Genomic DNA, 20,569 nt, shown 5'->3' on the forward strand with positions numbered 1-20,569 from the left:
TGATGGGACGTGGATTTCGAACAAAACAAAAAAAAAGAGAGAGAGAGAGAGATTGAAAACTGGGATGAATTACGTGCTTCTACGACGAAAGACCTCCGGATTGGTTGAGGGGAAGGGAAACTCCTTGAGACGATTGGCTGGTCGCTCGTGAACTCTATTGGCCGTTGGACTAGCAGCGGTTGAGGCGCGAAAGCTTTTCTTTCCTCAAGCCGGACGTGTTGTGAGGGGGACTCGATTGGGTGTTACTCTCCTACCGGGTCTGTACCGGAAGCATGCAAGGAAAAAAAAATAAAGATGGCCGCCGTGGTAACCTTGGTTTCTTCTCCCAAGATTTCGGGGAGAATTTATTATCTCTTCGCCGCTGTAAGAAACGGAATCGGTGCGCCTGGCCCGGGTAAGCGAAGAACAACCCTGCGGAACCTGCGAGGAGGATCATGATCATCTTTTCCATGTGGTTGAGCCATTAATTTAGGATAGGATCGGATAGAATAACGAAAGAAGTCAGGCATTTGAGCGAAGAGATGCGGGTTGTTTCACTCACTCATCCCTTCTGATGTGGTTGCAACCTCATCTGGACCCTTGCCCATTAACACGAGAGAACTGATGGCTAAATATGGCTTTTTCAGGCTCGTGCCTCATGCGTGCATATTTTTCCAATGAGAGAAACCGAGACAGGAAGATCATTTTATTACAATTTATCCGTATATTCAGACAAAAGGGATTCCTCATTCAAAAAGGGAACCCCGATCTTTAGCTTACGTTCCCTTTTATCCTCAGGCTTTTAATTGGCATTATTATTATTATTATTTTGAACGACCACCTTGGCTGCTGTCATTTTCATTTTGCATTTTATTTAATTTTGATGTATATGGAGTTAAAGTGATATCTTTTCATTGCAGACTACCCAAATTGTAAATAAAAAAGGGCCAAGTTTGACTTTTGTGAATGTAATGCATCAAAATGTCACCAGTTACGATTATCTAGTTTGGATGTTATGAGCCTTTGTGGGAGGTATATCTTGCAATAGAATAATTAAATAACTTTTATTGTTAGTAGGGTTTGTAAATATGGTCTACTATGCAGTTTACATTATATTTTTTTCTCTGCCCCTCCACAGCCTTTTTTTTTATATGACATACCTTGGATTGATCAAGAAGGACTGTTCTTATGTTCTTTCACATTCTCTCTCCTCCCCTCCCCCAAGTATATTGTTTGGATTATGCATTTTTAAATGGCTACTTACAACACAGTCATTAATTTGTCCATAAAAGCTATTAGTAACTTTTTGTTAGTAACTTTGGAAGCCTAATATGAAGAAAACCATTTCTGCTGCTATTGCTGGAGGAACAGACCCAAACTTCTCTATACCTAGCATTGAAATGTAAGCTTTACAAAATCTTAAGCTAGTTTTTAAAAGTTTCCTTCTGACTATCAGCTTTACTGAAGAGAATTAGATCACACTCTATGAGCTTGGTATCTGTAGTGAAGGCAGCTATCAATTCTTCCTCCATCAGTCTGTATCTTTTTAATAATGCTTCTGGAGGGATTTTCTCCCAGTATGGCCTTCTCTGGTAGGCTTCTTACTTTCTTTGCAGGCTATTCTTCTACTAGCTTGCATGGGGTTGCTTTTTGTTTATGGTAGCTATCCATATTATTAAAGACAAGCATTAGCTGTCACATTTTTGCTAGTTTCAAATATGTTATTCATGCGTCCATCTCAATTTTTTTAAATATTGATGACAAGATTGTATTTTTGCAGAAGGTCAAAAAGAAAGAGATCTTCAGGAAATCAGCTATTTCTGTTCAGTTCTTTATTTGGCTGACTAATATCTTTTAACAGGTTTGTACTTTTGTATTTCTTTTCAGGTAGATCAGGGAAACGGGAGAGTAGTTCATATAATGAACAGGAATCCAATCAAGCAGATATGGTAAGATACTACTATAACATAAACTCCTTGGATTGTCAGATATTTGACACAGAATGTCAGAATATAGTTAATACAGTAATGTGCTTCTAATGTGTTATTAATTTTTTTAAAAATAAATTGGGCTGCATTTCCATAACATAGGGATCAAAATTTAAAAAATCTACAAACAGAATGGGGATACTTTTCTAATTTCTTTCAATAAAATTGTGAAAAGTTGATCCTAAATTTAAAGAGATATTGCAGATAAGCACATTGAAAGAGGACATATAGGACATTATAGTTAAACGAGTTTGCAACCTCAATATTGTGTCATTATAGCTAATCTAAATAAAAGTAGTTTTAGCCCTCTTGTGGAGTTGATTTCCTGGCCTGATCCATCTAGTTTGTGCATAAAGATGCCTTGCTTCCTGAAGGACTTCAGAATAGGAAGAGCTGGAAAAAAAAACTAAAATTCCTGTTGTTTCAGCCTGTTGCAATGGAAAACCCCTATAAGGAGCCTCTTAAAAAGTGTGTCTTGTGTGGCGTAACCATTGACTACAAGAATATACAGGTAAATTAATAACTTCTAGTTTGATGTTGTGTATGTTATAGGAAGCAACAAAAATTGTTTCAAGGTTGTGTTGGCCTAGTACTAGGAGACTGGGAGTTCTAGACCTCTGGTAGGAATGAAAGCTGGCTGGGTGACTTTGGGCCAATCACTTCCTGTCTTTTAGAACCTGCTAACTGAAATTCCCTGGCTGATGGTGTCCCCAGCACGCCCCTTCTGCTAGTGTGGGTAGGATGGGCTAATCCCATCGGGATGGTTGGTTTCCTGGATCCATATCACAGAGTTTTAAAGGCCACAACCAGCACCTTGAATTGGCCTGTGCAGCTCACAAAACAATAGTGTAACATGGGCCATTGTAGCAAACTCCCCCCCCCCCCCCCCAATGTCCACGCAGCTATGTTCTGCACCAACTGAAGCTCTGGATACTCTTCAAGTTTTATTGTATTCATTTTTTTACTCTGGGGGTGCCTTGTTTTCTTTTTTGTAATTGTTTTAATTAAGTATTACATTTTGTAAGCAGCCCATTTTGTATGCAGTGGCTATAAAAAAATTTAAATAATTTAAAAAATCCTTTTAAAATCTAGATACAAGTGAAAAATGTAGACAGACAAATCATGTATTGCTGTAGCCTAATACAGGTGGGCTTTGCTTAACAACCAATTGCTTAGTGAACATTTGAAGTTGAGACAGATCTCTCCAGTTACTTACAACCTGTTTTTTGACTTTCTAACAGTTGCACAAGCTCATGCACACTCAAGTCACACGACTGCAATTTTCTACAATTTTTGCCAGTTTCCAACATTTACTTCCAGTTTTGGGCAAAAATTGCCCACTAGTGAAAAAAGAGTTTGCTTAACAACCACAGTATTCAACTGACTGCTGCAAAAAAGGACATAGTATGGAGTGCAGTCATGTGGTGACCCATTTAATAACTGCCATAGCTCAATTATTGTTTGTACGCTTCTTGTTGGCTAGATGTAGTGACTCTTAAGGCTTATACCAATGCATACCCACTTTCTTACTATTACGAATTAGCTTGACAATTTTTGCTTAATCACAAAACTATGGCTAAAAAGATGGAATATGTGACTGTTCCCACTCTTGCATCTAGTCTGATAGGGTGCGTTTTACCCACAACAAACCTCTATGCTACTATCGACCCGTGTACCAAATCAAGCTGCATATTTTAATAGTTATTGTGTATACCATGGGCAGCCAGCTTAACTAACAGAGAGGTGCTAAAAAGTAGTATAAAATCAAGATACAGCACTACAAGCTAAAATCATAAGGCGACGTCTGATTTACTTTGGCCATGTCATGTGTGGAAATTCATTGGAGAAGGGAATGATGCTGGGAATGATTAGTGGAACAAGAATGGGGGAAGCAATGAACACACAGGCTTGATCACATCAAAACTGATTGAGAGAGAAACATCCAAGAACTGAAAGAGTTTGTGCTGGACAGAATAGCATGGAGAGCACATGCTTATAAAGCTGCCAAGAGACGGACATGACTTAATGGTTTAAACAACCAAAAGTTACGGTTTTAGATTTTCAAGTAAAACATGATTTTACACCAATGCAGTTATTTTGCTTAAACAACTATGAAATATTACCCAATAGAAAATATTTGCTACCAAAAGTATTTTATTTAATTTTTTTATTGCTTTGAAGACTGAACCAACTTATTTCTCCAACAGCTTTTATCACAGTTTATTTCTCCATACACTGGTCACATACTTGGTCATCATATAACAGGTAGGTACAAAAAACAGTTTTAGCAGTATTATACCTACTCATATCCAAACCAAATCATGAAATACCGTTCAGTACTTTTAATGTAAGAATTTTAAATTTTTGATACTCATTTTGAGTTATACCGGCCCAAGTCCATGTTCTCTAAAATAAGAAAGTAAAAAAGCTACTTAAAATAATTTTAATTTTTTTTAAAACAAAGACTCAAAATGAAATTGAGCAATTAGTATTTTTGAATTGTATTTTGAAATGACTATTTCTTTGCCTCTTAGGCTTATGTGAAAAGAAACAAAAACAAATGGCAAAAGCTATTAAAACAGCCCAATGCACGGGTAAGTATTATAAAATAATCATACCTTTGGATGATTTATAAAACCATTCCGTTTTTTTAAACCTAATTATTCTTTTACAGGGTTTATGTCAGTTATGCATAAGGACCCAAAGTTTCGCAACGACCCCAAAATATGTAATATTAAATATCCAGAATAAATTGTATCAATTATGCCTAGACCATTTTTGTAATTAGACTGTTTAGTATTAGAATGTTAATAAATGAGCTATCAATATGTCCCATGATGAGAGTATTATTTCATTCATTCTGATAACAAATTGATCATCAATTATAGCATTGTCAGGAGAGAATGTGCCTCTTTGTAGTGAATATCTGATTCCTTCAACCTGTATGCAGTCTTTTGAACTTCTCAGAAAGCAGTTGCTTTAAGTTGCAGAATAGAAAATAAACCTTTTAACCTACTGATACTGTATCCCTACTTCGAATTAACATCTCTTAGGCTCATTTCCCCCAAGTTCAATTTCACTTACACATTTTAGCTCAAATACATAATAAGGTTGTAGAAATTCGAAGTATTAAAGCACAATGTAAAGCAATAACCGGATGGAATTGGTCTTTTTTCACTAAAGTGTTTGATTCTGGGATCAACACTTCACTTCAAAGCCATTTAAAGTACCATTGCATTCTTTAATAAAGTTCTTATCGACAACATCATATAGGTTATTGGTCTTTGCTGTTTTCTGCTGAACCCTCTAAGACAGTAAGCAATTTAAGATTGAGTGAGGAAAAGCAACCTGAGCCCTTGTCCACATTGTAAGAATGATGCCGATTTAAAAGGACGAGGTTTTATTTCTACAATGTTGGCTCAGGTATTCCATGTATTAATGAAGTGTGCTAGTAATACCAGTAGAACCAATGAGGTGAGAATAACAACAACTAAAACCCATTGCCACTGGAAGGAATGAAAAAGTTGAAGACAGTGTGTGCCCATCAAGGTGTCTCATCTTCAGTTGCATTGGTATTACTCATAACATTTAATTCTTGGTTACTGTTTTCCTGGTCGTCTTGAAATAGTTTTTGATTAAGATGGAAAGAGCGCAATCTTTTGCACGCCTTTGGCCCACTTGCGTTCCCCATGGCTTTTCGCTTTGACGCCTGGCTCGGTTCTGTTTCAGGGAAATTACTTTCTTTAATCATTAAAGTTAATTGGTCCATGATTTGGATGTTGTGATCAGCAGTGCATCCCTGCTTAGAAATCTGCCTTCCTTTTAACGTGATCGTGCTTGTCTGCAACCCAGAATTTGGGAAAAAATGCTGCAAAGCTTGACAGAGAAAAATATTCTCTTTTGGCTCATCTGAGTAATTCCTATCCTTTCCTAAAAGGAAAAGAAAAGAAAAAAAAGGGGGGGAGAATCAGATTAAAGGTTATTTTCATTAGATGGAAAGACCACAACAGTAGGCTGAATATATCAATTGAAAAGCAGCAATTTTTTCCCTTTATAAACAATCTATATTAGACGCCCAAATAAAAATATTGGTGGTAGAACTGCCCTACTACTTACCTTCAGATTGTTGCAGCCAGGTCTCGCACACCTTGGCCCATTCTGTAGCCAGCAAGGCTGAAGGCTTCTGGATTGATCCGGAGCTCTGTTATCGGCTACAGAGGCCTTCAGGAAAGCCTTGCTGGATGAAGAAGTTCCTGAACGCCTCTGATAGCGAAAAAGAGGCCAGGGGCTATGCATGCAAGTGAGATGCGTCAGTGGACGACATTCCCCCGCCCTCCCCAAAAAGAAGACCTGGCTCCTTTTTTGGTGGGGAAAAAATATATAAGACAGGGAAACATGGTAGACAGCAGGTAAAGGTATATGGGAAAGAGTAGGTTGTTGTCTGATCCCAATCCTCAGGCAAGGAATCAACAATAAGATGTTGCACCAAGCAAGTTCAGACACCTGGAGCATTTGTGGCTGACTCAATTAAAGGTCTATCTGTGCTCTAGCCATTTATTCTCTATGTTCACTTTTCTCATGAGAACAAAAATGATAAAATGACCCAGAACTTTCTCGTATTTAAGTTGTTTTGCCAGATAACCAACAACCACGAGCTTTTATAACATTGGTATATGCAGCATCTATCTGTATGCGTAAAAAAATAAAACCCACTGGAGAACACACTTTATGAACCAGCTTACTAAAATGGTTATTTTTGCAAACAATCTTTGGAAGTGCTTTATTTAATATCAAATAACTATTACAGCTTGTCCATGTTTTGTTGAGCAAAAATATGGGAGATACCTACGCAGGTTTTTTTATAGCAAAACCAATAAAGAATATAATAATGAATTAAGAAAATTGTCTATACAATACACTTGTAGTATGTTTTAAATGTCTGAAGGACTTCAGCTATTTTAGGCATGCTAAGCTACCTTACCTGTAGTTTTCTTTTGTTCTTTTTTGCTTCTTACTTCTTCTCTCAGTTGGTCTATATGTGATAATAGATTCTCTACGGATTTTTCAGTATCCACTACTTTACTGCACAGATTCTAGAACAAGAGAAAAAGAACACCTCAATGGAACACAAGGTTTTTATCAGCAATTAAAACATTTTTAAGGGGATAGTTTCTAGTTCTACATTACCCTAATTCCTATATTCTTCATAGGAATGCACAATCTTTTTAACCCAGAGGCTGCATTAACTACCATAATTTGTGTAAATTATGGGGGTGTTTTTCCCCAATGACTGTATTTTCAAAACAATTTCATATAGATAGTTCTTGACTTATAATTGCAATGGAGCTTGCCAGTTATGGTCATAAGTCATGATGGTTGTAAAACACTCATCACATGACCGGCTCGTTTTTAATGACCTTTTTTTGTGGTGGTCATTAAGCAAGCCCATTGTTTTGCTATGGGTGGTTTTGTTGGAGACCAGAAATAAATACTGATTTTCAGCAGAAAATATCATAATTTAAAGTCATCTGACTACAGGACATTACAAATGGAAGTAAATATGGGCTGATTGCCAAGCACCCAAATTGTAGTCAGGTGACTGGGGGGAGTGGCCACTGGAACTGAGTCATGAGTACATGTTGAGGGGATCCACTGTAACTTTGAATAGTTGCTAAGCAACTGGTCGTAAGTCAAGGATGACCTGAACCTGGCAAACTTCTAATAGATGTATTTAGGCCTTTCCTAGACTACAAAATTCTAATAAGTAGTATTTTCCTAAATATTTATTTGAGATGCATTAACAACTGTGTTTCAAATTTTCCACTGCTACTTAAAAGTCACAAAATAGATATTCATAACTTACCTTTAGTTCAGTCTGCAAAGTAGAATACATTTCGTTAATCTTATTAACCTCTTTTAGAGACCCATCTTCATTAAAGAATTCTGACCTTTGATACAAAAAAACAACCCTAGTATGTACTATTTTTATCTGTTATTTTCAGAATATAGAGTACCGAAATGTAGGTATTTCAAAATCTAACCATACAGACTAACAAACCTTTATTTGAAACAAGAAAATGCCATCAGGTGCTTTCAAAACAGGCAAGTATATTTTGTAAATTCAGGTTAAAGCCAAAACAGGTAAAGACCATCCATCACATCAACATAACAAAAGTTAAGACAAATAGAAATCATTTCAAACATCCAACAGTATGAGACATATGGAGTCAAAATTCTAGCAGTCACAAGCAACTTTATCTGTGTTTTTAAATCATGTATTTATACAATAGAAATGAGTTACAGCAAGAAGTTGGACGTTGAAGTAGAATATAAAGATTGCAATTGAGATGTTTTGATGCTGTAGCACCAAAAGCCACTGAATTGAGAAAGAAAACTGGAAAATCAAGGCAGGATTGTAAATAGGCTTTGTTAAGTATTTTATGGTTTAAAATATTCTGAAGGGAAGCAGAGCTGAAAGCCTGAACAGGGGTTTTCTTCTTTTATAGCAGTAGTGGCAAACCTTTTTTGCCTCGGGTGCCAAAAGCACGCATGTGCACTATCGTGCGTGCGCCCACCCTCATAATTTAATGCTCCCCACACATGCCGTGGCTCCTGTGCACGTGCGCATGACCCCCCCCCCCACTGCCCTGCACATGCGTGCATGGCTTTCTTGGAGCCTGGGGAGGGTGAAAACGGCATGGCATAGGTTCGCCATCATGGTTATATAGTATGAATCCTTTAACCAAATCCTATTGATGATACGGAATGGCTCTATGGAATATACATTTTCTTTAAGCTACCTAAGTCTGAGATCAATGAATGAGAATACCATGCAAAATAGGAGTGGGCTGTTTTCCTACCTGTGTTTTGCCATCACTTTACAAAGGCCTGCAGAGCTACAGGAACCAGATACAGTTCGATAACCTTGTTGTTCTGCCATTCCTAGATTGGCTACAACGACTGGCACTTTCTGAAAAAGCCTACAGAAAATCCATGTACATAATTAGAGATACTGAAGATCTTATTCAATACTAGCCGATAACCTGGCATTGCCCGGGTATTTATTTATAGGGGGGAAATGTCCGGAACAAACATAATTTCTAATGTTGAATTTTTCCTCTTACCAGAGGGAGTCTCCTTGTGGAGTACTATAAAGTCGTTACCATGGCAACTCCACTGCACTGTACAGCAGATGCCATTTTATGGCAGTACAGTAGAAGCCATTTTAAGGCACAACAGGCTGTATCTCAACAGAACACACACACACACACACACACCGAGGGGTGTTGGGGGTGTCTAATCCCCACAGTGGTTTTTTCCAGAGAGTAAGTGATTTGTGTACCAAGTTTGGTTAAAATTGCTCGAGGCGTTCCAGAGTTATGCTGGTTCATACACTATATAGACTTTCTGTTGCATATGACACATGTGCAATTTGTTATTTATCTCCAAGGACCATGGGACTTTTACAAACTCCCTTGGAGACCAAAACCTTTTTTTGCATAGCAACAGAAGTACTGGCTGCCCCTATGACAACGGCAAGAGGGCATAGGAGGCCTCTGGGAAATCTAGATATCGAGAAGGCTGTGGAATTCTGGTAGTTGAAGTCCACAAGCCTTAAAAAGTTGCCGAGACCCCAGCTACAGGTAAATAAAAGAACTTACAGGCTTTATTTCATCATTTACAATTTTAAATTTTGTAAGAAGTCAATTGATTTAGTGTCGCCAGAGATTGATGAAAAGTAAAATATGAAAGGAGTAATTTTTGTTACAATAAAATAACTTGTGCCCTGCGAGCCAGAGGTGTCACGCGCTGGCCACACCCATGCCTGGTTTAGCGAAGGGGGGGAAGTCATGTGATGATGCCGTGACAATATGAGTTTGACACTGCTGTAATCTGTCTTTCAAATTTCAAACGGAATGCGTAGAATCTAAGTTATTTTGGGGGGGGGGATGATGGGATGGGCTTTGAGTCCGTCTTCATTCCTGGTGATTGTGGACAAGTCTCTGCAGTTTTCGTGGCAGGTTTTTCTGAAGTGTTCTGCCTTTTCTTCTTCTTGGGGCTGAGAGAAAGAGAGAGTGACTGACACCAAGGTCACAAGGCTTTGTGCCTAAGGCAGGAGTAAAACTCACACTCTCTATTTCTAGCCTAGTGTTGTGGCACGCCAGCGGAGCTGGTGTTGGATTCAGACAGTGAGGAGGTTGGCGAGGAACATAGGCCAGTCCTGGAGTTTGGGGAAGGCTCTGATGAGTGCTCTGCGTCGGAGGCAGAGGTGGGGCCAGGGCAGTCTGACAGTTATCAGCTGCCTTCAGAGTCAGAGATCAGTGGGGCAGACGAACAGCTGGAGCCTGTTCCCAGTGTGCCAATGCGCAGAGCTGCCAGGAAAAGGCAACAGTTAAGGAACAAGGGCCGATTTGGGAGTAAAGGCACGGGGGGATGGTGAATAAAGGAGGAGCAAAAAGAGAGTGAAGTTTGCAGGAGACAATTTGTTTAATTAGTGTGAAGATCTGTTCGTGACTTTCAGAGACTCCTTGCCAAGTATTTTCTTGTACAGCATTGTGTTTGGAAGATACCAGCCTGGCAGCTCTCCAAGCCTGATAAGGTCTGTGGTTATAAATTCACCCTTGAAAGACTGTTTACCCGGACTTTGCTGGATGTGAATGAGAGGAATTCACATTAGCTTAATAAAAAGGGGTTTTGTCAGGACAAGGAGTGTGCTTCGTGATTTTGTGAAGCCTAGGTCTCACAACACCTAGTGCTCTAACCACTGCACTGATCTAGTTCTCTTACCTTAGTTACACGGTATTAATCCCAGATATATGCCGTTGTACTGGAATATGCTACTTCTAACCAGAATGAATATGGAACTGAATGAAAAGAAAGCGTGTAAGATTTGTTACTTACCTCTCTTGTGGCTTATGCAAGGCATATTCAAGTTTGTAAGTGGATAAGCTTGAAGAGGTTACGTTGGAAGTGAGTAAGAGAAACACAAGATCCAGATTTGATAAGTGTGATTGTAAGTGCTGATGAAGAAGCTGTTCTCGGAACGTCATTGTCTGGTCAGTATTACGCCTGAGCTTGTACCAACCTATCACATTCTGGAAAAGAAAGGGCATTTTTTTAAAAAAGCTACTTAGAAATGTGTTATTACTTTCAAAGAGAACAAGAAGAAAAAGAACTGTGATTAACAATCCATGAGTCACCGCAATCATTCATACAGCTAGGATAAACGAGTACCAGTAATTATCTTTCAAAGAAATTCACAAACATCACTGGCTTTAAAAATGTATTAATTTATCTAGTTTCCTATTTATATTTTGCAATCCAGTATGTTTGTATATATCTATGTACGTTTTCTTTCAATCGATTTATATAGCTACTCATCTTTCAACAGGGATTCTGCATCTAACATAAAATCTAAAAAACTCAAAACCCAAAATAAACAAGAGAGGAAAAAACACGTAATGGCTAATAAGTTCCAAAACAATTTGTTGCACCATATAAGGAATTGACTCATATTAGCTTTTAATGCCTGCCTTTATTTTAAGCCTGGTTATAATTTCGAATTATTTTTAACATTACTTATTTCAAGGACATGGTGTTGCTTTTATACATATAAATTCAAATTTTTAATTTGTTAGCCGCTCCCTCTCCGCAAGGGACTCGGGGCGGTGTACAATAAAAATATACATACATACATATAGACATACAGGTACACACATATACATACATATACATACATGCATACATGGAGGAGGTAGTAATCAAATACATATCACATTAATAATAATAATAGAAAATTAAAATTAGCCATTAAAATATCCCTTGATAAAATACAATTTAAAAAGGACTGTCAGGAGGAGGATAAAACTACGGTTGAGCCAGGCCAGATAATTGAAAGAGGTGGGTCTTAAGCTTTACATGGAAGGAGCGGAGATTGGAAGTAATCCTGATGTCAAGGGGGAGGTCATTCCACAGGGCTGGGCCCATCACAGAGAAGGCCCTGCTCCTGGGTGTCGCCCCCCGACACTGTTTAGCGGACAGTCCCTCTCTGTGTGAGCGGATTGGTCGTAGGGATGTATGGGGCAGGATGCGATCCCGCAAGTAACTAGGTCCTATGCCATGGAGCGCTTTATACGTTTTAACGTCTAACTTAAGAATGCTGAAAAAGAAAATTTCTATATATTATATAGAATATATATAAAATTCTATATAATATATATCTATAAAATTATCTATATAATATATATAGATAAAATTATATCTATGCATCTATAGAGATATATATAGGACAAAAATTCAGCCAAAGGAATATAATGGTTATAATGGATAACAAGAAGCTTATAGCAACTCTTGAAATTACTTGGCTGTGTTTTCTAAGTTGCCATCCGTATGGGGGAGGGGAGGGGGAGGTGAACAATGTGGAATGTTTTCATCTACAGTGCCAGACATAGCAGAGATAAGGCTCATGAAAACCAAGGTCAGCTGAATGTGCCCTAGCAACGGCAGGAGGGGGTGATGAGTTCATCGCCTGCTTGGCTGTTTAACATGACTTATGACACCAGGCAGATGGACAATTCTTTAATTATATCCAAGCACGGGAATTATTCAGAGTTGGTTTCACCTTTGAACATGCTGACATGATGTATCCAGTGAACAGGATGACCTTGGAGAAAAGCCACAGCTTCGGAGTCTTGAATTGATTGGGAGCATTACTCGGAACCATGGCAGCTTGTAGAAGTAGGCAATCTAGGGCAGGGGTCGGCAACCATAAACATGCAAAGAGCCATTTGGATGCTTTCCACAGAAAAGAAAACACCGGGAACCACAAAACGCTTCCCGTGCCTGATTATTTCCTGAACAGCCACAGAACTAGCATATGTAGTTGAATTAAATGTTCTGTTTTCTTCTGAAACTTTCCTTTTCTTGGATTTATCCATGGTTGGGGGTAGAAAAGCTCAATTAATTGCGTGCCGGTGGGTGTTGCACATTGAAACATATTTTGAGCGACAGGGAGCCGCAGCAGAGGGATGAAAGTGCCAGGCCTGCAGTCATATTCCTTTTGGGATCTTTGGCCTGCCACACTCTCTATTATTTTACTATGCTGTTTCACTAGTGGGTAATTGGGAGGGGGAATAGTAAGGAGTAGAATGTGATGTTGTCAAAATAAAACATTCCTTTCTAGAAGCCCAAGGTCATCCTTTGTCTCTGCACCTGACCGGAAGTGGATGGATGGAGATGCCAGCATGGCAATATAAGATTGGACCATGTGATGGACCTGTGGGTGTGGGGGGCAAGATCACGAACTTTCAACTGGGTGGAAACCCCAGGAAGTTTTCAGATTCGGGCTTCCACAGATGTGCCAACATGTCTCTTTTAATAAATTGGAAATTTGAGGAAAGTTCTGCCTTGGACTCCGATTTAATTTTGGATGATATTTGGAATGCTGACATTAAGAGCCATATGCAGCTCCAGAGCGTGGGTTGCCAACCCTTGATCTAGGGCAGTGATGGCGAACATGGCACGCGTGCCACAAGTGACTTCCAGTTTGCTCGGAGGGTCATTTTGAGCGCTTTGAAGGCGTCAGGGAAGCCTCCGGATGGTCCCTGAAGTCTTCGGAGCACTCAAACCGATCCTCTGAGCAAACTGGAAGTGACGCCTCCGGAGGGTATCGAGGGGGGGGCAGGCAGGGGAGGCTGTTTTCGCCCTCCCCAGGCTCCTATAAAGCCTCTGGAGCCAGGGGAGGGCGAAAAAAGCATGTAAAAATGGGGGAGGAGCGCCTGTAGTGGATGCATGCGCACTGGGGGTAGTGCATTGCATTATGGGTGCGGCACACCCGCACACGACCCCCCTGCGCTCCCCCCACTTATGGCACGCGAACCAAAAAAGGTTCGCCATCGCTGATCTAGGGAGTACATTGCTTAGTCTGTGTTAATTCAGAAGCAGTTAAATACTAATAATCAAATATCAGTCAATCAATCAATCAATCAATCCATCATACTATGGAAAACGGGGGATGTCTTTAAATAAAATTGTTTCTGAATATGCTCATGCAATACTATTAAATCTAAATACAAAATACCTTTTTGCACCCTGATAATATTTTCTTCAACATTGGTTTATTCAGTTCTCCAACTGCATTGTAAAAGCTGAAAATGATGAAATGGGAAGGAATAGCAATACTGAGTTAAATATATCTGCAGTTAGTATTTTTCAGCAAATATTGTTTCTACTCATTTTTAATTACCTCCCCCTGAAAATTTCATGGGAAATCAAAAATAAAAAACTAATAGAGACATCAAAAGTTTTGCCTCGGGAAGTAGACAAGATGAATCATAAATGTTCCTTCTCTCTACAAAATTACTGAATTTTACAATTTTTGGGGGGGACAGTAAAATCTGAGCTGTATGTATGTTTATGGTTGATTTGCAAAGAGATAAGGGCCAATATCATAAAATAACCATTGTCAATGGGTTTAACATCATTGAAAAATAATAAATAGACTATTGGCTGCATTGTAAGTAGTTTTATAGAACCTATGGATATATTCTTGGAATAGCGCAGGGATGTCAAACTCCTGGCCCGTGGCCCGGATGCTTCACGCACTGGCCACGCCCACGCCTCATTTAGCGAAGGGGGAAAGAGTCCTGATACGTCACATGATGCTGCTGTGACATGAATTTGACACCCTTGGAATAGCGTATTAATCACAGCAAGGGGAAAGTTCATTTAAAATGTTAACATTAAGATGATTTTAAAAATTTAAGTGGAACTCACTTCCATGTAAGATTCACATCACTCTCAATCAAGTTCATATTGGAATAATCTACAGGGCTGCAATTTCCCTTGTGGACATTTCTGTCTGAGGATCCCGTTACATGGATATGAATCTCTGAGTGCAAACAGATGCAGCAATTTCATTTTTCCATGAATTTCTTGAGATTTTCCTGCAGTCGTGATTCTAATTCGCAGTTACAGCTAATTCCACCCTCCTACACATTTTAAATATACTTTAAATGCTTTATAAAAAGATATACATTTTTTTTACCTACCTGAAGAGTTTATAACATGGAATGTGCTTTTGTATATCTGAAATAAAGTAAGGTATTATATTACTTCTTCCATGAAGTGTAATGTAGACATGCTTCTGTTTTATTCTTAAATTATTTAAAATATAAGTTATGTATGATTCATGCATTGTTCATTACATGGCTTTTTATTAAGATTATGTGAGATTTGTAAATCTTAGAAAAATCATTTAATTTAGTATTTCATGCAACACCTTTCAGTTTTTCTACCAGAAGTGCAGATGAGCTAAAAGTTGTACTGACAAGAAGCTTTGGAAGGACAGCATGAAGTACATTTTTGGAACATTATTTATTTCAAAAATGAATGCGAATTGACATTTATGTGGATGGTGGCAAATTTTTAAAGGTTTGGACAGTTTATCATACTGTAGAACAAATCCATTTGTATCCTTGCTTTTATAGTTCTTATGAAGCAGAGAAATTAAATATCTTTTGGAATAATTTCAGAAATGAAATATTAGGACATTATATGTGATGGGAAATATTGTGTTCCATTTTGTTCCTCCTGAAAATTACAGTAAAATAGCACATATTCCCATTTTATTGGTACTATGTAACTGATATGGTCTTAGAAATCTCAGAAGGCAGGTGGTGGTGATAGTGGGGAAACCTTGCAAAAACATATTCAGGTGTGCAAAATCTTTCATTCACATGGGACGAAACATGGTTAACTATGCATTTGAGCCATCCTTCTGCCCTAAGCAAAATGGACCCTTCCAAGCTTACAACAGTGGTGTTTCAAGTTAAAGACTATACTAAAATGCTGGAGAGAATTTTCTGCCCTTTGAAATCAGGTGTTCCTCAAAGTTTTATGCCTGAAATGATTCAAAAGGGAATTATAGCAATAGCACTTAGACTTATATACTACTTCACCGTGCTTTACATCCCTCTCTAAGCGGTTTACAGAGTCAGCCTCTTGCCCCCAACAATCTGGGTCCTCATTTTACCCACCTCGGAAGGATGGAAGGCTGAGTCAACCTTGAGCCTGGTGAGATTCGAACGGCCACATTGCAGGCAGCCGGCAGGCAGCAGAAATAGCTTGCAGTGCTGCACTCTAACCACTGTGCCTCATAATTATTTTGCACCCCACTATTTTGTAAATTGGTGTACAGCTTACCAATTGTATACACAACCTCAACATCATCCATCTGAGAGTCGGTAATGCTGTTTTTGGCTTCACCTTTCACATCTCCAAGAAGAAAACCTTCCTGTGAGCAAAATAGAAACACGTGTCAAACAAGGATCATGCCAGGAAAGCCCAAGATTCAAATTCGAATGTAAGCTTAAGATTTTCTTTTTTGGAAAATGCTGAAAAGACAACTTAAAAGACAAATGATCTTTTGGGGCCTTACGCAGTGCGCCTACGCCCCGTTTTGGCTTCCGGGAGGCCTTCCAGGCCCATGGGGCGGTGGTGGTGAAATGTAGTAAAATCAGTATACTAGTGACATGCTACCCACAAGAGGACTGTATTTCTCTATGGCAGCGATGGCTAACCTTTTTGTCATCGCGTGCCAAAAACGTGTGCGTGCAGGGAATTGCACGTGCATGTGTGGGGTATGGGACACATGGCGGGGGGGGGGGGGGGGTCGCATGCGCACTGCATTATGATTACGGGCACGTGCATTCGGCATGCAAGGACAAAAAGGTTGGCCCTCCCTGGTACATGGCATTGCATTGCTTCCTGCGGAGGAAGCAGCCCAAAGTCAATGAAACCAACGGTCTCTTCAGTGGGAAGAGTTTGCCTTGGCAGAGGCTGTACTCCAACAGCATTGGAGGAGCCGGTGCAGAAACGGATGGACTCACACTGAACATCAAACAGAAAGAAGACACAAAAGTGTCAAACATGAAACCTATTTTACCAACGGCTTGAGAAAAAGGGGGTTGAGAGTAAAGAAAGGAATCTGTATTGTGAAGCAACTTAAAACACCCAGATTTAAGGGCGAACACATGCAATAAATAGAAACATTAATAAAAGGCATTGAAAAAGCCCAGGAAACGAACCCCGTCTCTTCAGCGGGAAGAGTTTGCGCCGGCGGAGGCTGTAAACATCAGTAGTGTTGGAGAGAGGGAAATTCAAAATAAGACTGGCACGCAGCAGCCACCGAGAACATAGCAAACTTATGTTTTCTCACCACGGGAGATCTTAATATTAACCGGGGTGCCACGTTGCAGGGCACGGATCAAATCCTCCACAATCACCGGCGCAATATTTTTCCCTTAAGGCGGGGCGCGCGTTCAACAACTTCGGCAACAAATCCCGGTTCCGTTTTGCAAGCGACTCTCGGTTGGAGAGGTGGGCGTTTTTGCAAAAGCACCTTTAGAGAAGAAAAAAAAACTCCTCCAGGATTCCCAGCCAGGGCGGCCAAGCCTTTAAACCACCGCCGTATTTTACGAGTGGGGAGTATTGAGGATCTTGGGATTAAAAAACTCCCTAGGCGGATCCCCAGTTCAAATCCACGGGGCGTGCCTAAGCGCACCAACCGTCCCTGTCCTAATGTTTCCCTTGCTTATTTCACGCATTCAAAAGCGCGTTTATACTTATGTATGTTATCGAATACACGCTTGACGAAATAAAATAAAATAAATGAATCAATGGATGGGGGGGGGGGGATGGGGGGGATTGCGCCAAGCGAGCGCGCTCCTTCCCACCTACCGCGCGGGGTTGTTGTGTGGGGAAACTCTAGTAAGAAAAGAGCCCCGTTTGGAGCTCTTTGGAAGGAAAGAAGCGGCTGAAACCCACCATCCCCCCCCCACTCCAATCCAAAATACTCGGTGTGTGTGGGAACGGAACAACAACGCTTTGAGGGAAATGCCGGCGGGGGTCTCCGGCTCCAGGCGAAATGAAACTGAAACTAAGCCTTGCCAAGGAAGGAAGGAAGGAAGACCACGCGCGCTGCCCCGTTTAAAAGGCGTCGGGTCTCCTTTGGAGGCGCCTCTCCTCAAAAAAACAACAACAGCAGCAGCAACCCCACAACAACCGCGGGGCGAAGCGGGTTCAATCCGGGAGGGGGGCGCAGCGGGGCCCCGATTTTGAGGCGTAGGCAGGAGCGCGCGCGCGCGCAAGGAAACCTCTCCAAGCGCGCCGCGCGGGGGCCGCTTTTCAACCTACCGAATCCGCGTCGGTGCTGAGGTGGTGGAAAGCGAGGGCGCCGAAGAGGAAGCCCGGCAGCAACGCCGTCGTGCTCTCCCCCTCCATTCCCAGCGGGTTGCCTTTCTCTCCCCTCCTCGCCACGCTGGGTCTCTCTGGAGGAGGAGGAGGAGGACGGCTTGGCTGGGAGGGAGGACGGAGCAACAATGGCCGCGCCCGGCCCGCCGGCGAGGAGGCGAGAGCGCAGAGACCTCTAGCGCCCAAAGGGAGCGCGGCACTGCGCCCCGCCGCCGCCGCCGCCGCCGCCGCCGCCTTTGCGCTCCGGTGGGGCGGAATGCGCCGCGGGCCCGCCGCCTCCCGTTTGTGGTTGCGCGGCCTCCCCATTTGCACCCACCCGCGGGAGACCGGCCTCGCTTCGGCTGAGGCAGTCGCGGTTAAGCGACTATTTTCTAGGTTGATTACATCTCACCCAAAGGTAAACCTTGATGGGAAAAAGGTTCCATAAGGGTTTGGTGCGCGTAGTAGCCGTTGTAGCCGTAAAGGAGGCAAGGATGTGAGGACGAGGCGGAGCAAGAATAACAGATTAACAGAGTTGGAAGGGACCTTAGAGGTCATCCAGTCCAACCCTCAAGCAGGAGACCCTGCATCAGTGGTTCCCACGCGTTTTTTAGCCATGCCCCACCTAAGCGTCTCTAAAATGATGCGCCCCCCCACACACACACACATACAATTCTTACTTTACACAAAAAGAGAAGTCTACTCACGCGGGGGAAGCCTTAAAAGGCCATTAGCTTGGTTTAAACAAGGTTCAAATTGCCCCCATTAGATCATTAGTATTTCTTATACAGTAATTAACACACTGATGCTAAGGAGTTCTACTCCCCCCTCCCCCATGAAAATAACTCTGTTCCAACTGCCAGTTGCTTTATATTAACAGGCTATGATCGGAGGAGGTATTCAGCAGGTTCCGACCAATGTTCCCTCTAATTTTTTTTCAGTGTGAGCAGAAAAGTATAGTGTTTGAGTGACACATTTTAATGCCTGAGCAGCACCTGAATTTTTTTCACAGGTGTCATCTAAGACAATAACGAAATCTGTATTATTTGAAACTCAAAGTTATGTTTATTCAAGGTACCCGCTTAATTAAAAGTGTTATATAGTATCACTTAACAACGCTCTTGCTTAGCAACCAAAATGTTGGGTCAGAAACTCTGGCATTTGAAGCATGCAAGTCTTAAAGCTGTCAAGTTACAAGATCCTTGCATCCCTAACCCTTTAGGGAAAAAAACCCCAAGGGGTCTTCAAACCCGACAGCTTGAAGACTTGTGGACTTCAACTCCCAGAATTCCTCCTCCAGTCATGTTGGCTCAGGAACTCTGGCATTGAAGCATGCAAGTCTTAAAGCTGTCAAGTTGCAAGACCCTTGCACCCCTAACCCTTTAGAAAAAAAAACCCATGGTCTTCAAACCTGACAGCTTGAAGACTTGTGGACTTCAACTCCCAGAATTCTTCCTCCAGTCATGTTTCGGCGACGTCATCTGCGTGGATCTGCTCCATCTTCCGTTTTTTTCACAGTGGGCAGGGCTGCTGTTGAAGATGCCGACGAGCCCCTGCGGCCCTACCGCCACCAGAATAGCAGCTGCCTCCTCTTCCTCCTCCTCCTCCAACAGCACCACCACATTTGCTGCCCGGCACTGCGGGCTGAGGTGAAGCCAAAGCTCCCGCTGGTGCCCCCGCCCGTGGCAGTGGCGGCGGCGCGTCCCCCTCCACTCGGAGCACCTGAGCTGGGCACCGCGTTACCCCTGCTGCCCCCTCCTCCTCCGCCGTGCTTTTGAGAAGCCATGAGGCCTTTTTCCCCTGCTGCGCCCCCTCCACCGCCTTCCTACTGGCTCCCGCGGCCTCATGGCTCCTCAAAAGCACAGCAGAGGAGGAGGGGGCAGGGGTAACACGGGGCCCAGCTCAGGTGCTCTGAACGGAGGGGGAGGCGCCGCTGCCACGGGCGGGGGCGCCGGCGGGAGCTTTGGCAGCTTCACCTCGGCCGCAGCGTTGGGCAGCAAATGTGGTGGTGCTGTTAGAGGAGGAGGAGGCAGCAGCAGATATTCTGGTAGCAGCAGGGGCTTTGGGGGTTTACTTTAGCCACAGCGCCGGGCGCAAGCAGCTAGGATTGGCTGCCCACAAAGGACCTCCCCGGGCTTGCTTTCCTGAACTCAGTCGCCCCGCGCTCATCAAAACAAGTCCGGGGAGGTCCTTTGCAGGCGGCCAGTTTTAGCCGCCTGCAAAGGACCTCCCCAGCCTCCGGCACCTGTGACAGTAGAAATCACTGTGCGGCAGTTGGAAACTGCTGCACGGTGTTTTCTTGCCACCTGCGCGGCCGCGCACCTTAGAGGGAACAGTGGTTCCGACCAGTTCTGGAGAATCGGTAGTGGAAA

The 20,569-nt window shown here is 41.9% G+C and overlaps 2 protein-coding genes across 2 annotated transcripts; one reads left to right on the forward strand and one right to left on the reverse strand.

Annotated features, from left to right (window-relative positions):
- Positions 1–173: 173 nt before the first annotated feature.
- Positions 174–4,780, forward strand: MRPS18C (mitochondrial ribosomal protein S18C). The gene is made up of 6 exons (XM_081959236.1): positions 174–394; positions 1,867–1,928; positions 2,395–2,478; positions 4,175–4,232; positions 4,502–4,561; positions 4,642–4,780. The coding sequence occupies exons 1-6, from the start codon at positions 295–297 to the stop codon at positions 4,716–4,718; spliced, it is 441 nt and encodes a 146-aa protein (XP_081815362.1). The 5' UTR covers positions 174–294; the 3' UTR covers positions 4,719–4,780.
- A 724-nt stretch (positions 4,781–5,504) lies between these two features.
- On the reverse strand, positions 5,505–18,749 carry ABRAXAS1 (abraxas 1, BRCA1 A complex subunit). Its single transcript, XM_081959224.1, has 9 exons — positions 18,162–18,749; positions 16,170–16,260; positions 15,017–15,053; positions 14,047–14,113; positions 10,869–11,062; positions 8,828–8,947; positions 7,831–7,915; positions 6,949–7,060; positions 5,505–5,897 (listed from the first exon to the last, which is right to left on the reverse strand). Exons 1-9 carry the CDS (start codon positions 18,522–18,524, stop codon positions 5,512–5,514), a joined length of 1,455 nt encoding a protein of 484 aa, XP_081815350.1. The 5' UTR covers positions 18,525–18,749; the 3' UTR covers positions 5,505–5,511.
- Positions 18,750–20,569: the final 1,820 nt, after the last annotated feature.

This window comes from Natrix helvetica (genome assembly GCF_964273705.1).
Source record: "Natrix helvetica genome assembly, chromosome: 7".
Classification (NCBI taxonomy): domain Eukaryota; kingdom Metazoa; phylum Chordata; class Lepidosauria; order Squamata; family Natricidae; genus Natrix; species Natrix helvetica.

Bases quoted from the DNA above. Each gene is read 5' to 3' on its own strand.
- MRPS18C (XM_081959236.1), top strand. From the start codon at position 295: ATGGCCGCCGTGGTAACCTTGGTTTCTTCTCCCAAGATTTCGGGGAGA. The intron at 4,233-4,501 runs GTAGGTACAAAA...TTTGCCTCTTAG, and splicing joins ACTTGGTCATCATATAACAG to GCTTATGTGAAAAGAAACAA. The intron at 4,562-4,641 runs GTAAGTATTATA...ATTCTTTTACAG, and splicing joins TAAAACAGCCCAATGCACGG to GGTTTATGTCAGTTATGCAT.
- ABRAXAS1 (XM_081959224.1), bottom strand. From the start codon at position 18,524: ATGGGGAGGCCGCGCAACCACAAACGGGAGGCGGCGGGCCCGCGGCGC. The intron at 16,261-18,161 runs GTAGGTTGAAAA...TTTTGCTCACAG, and splicing joins TCAGCACCGACGCGGATTCG to GAAGGTTTTCTTCTTGGAGA. The intron at 15,054-16,169 runs GTAAGCTGTACA...ACTTTATTTCAG, and splicing joins TGAGGTTGTGTATACAATTG to ATATACAAAAGCACATTCCA.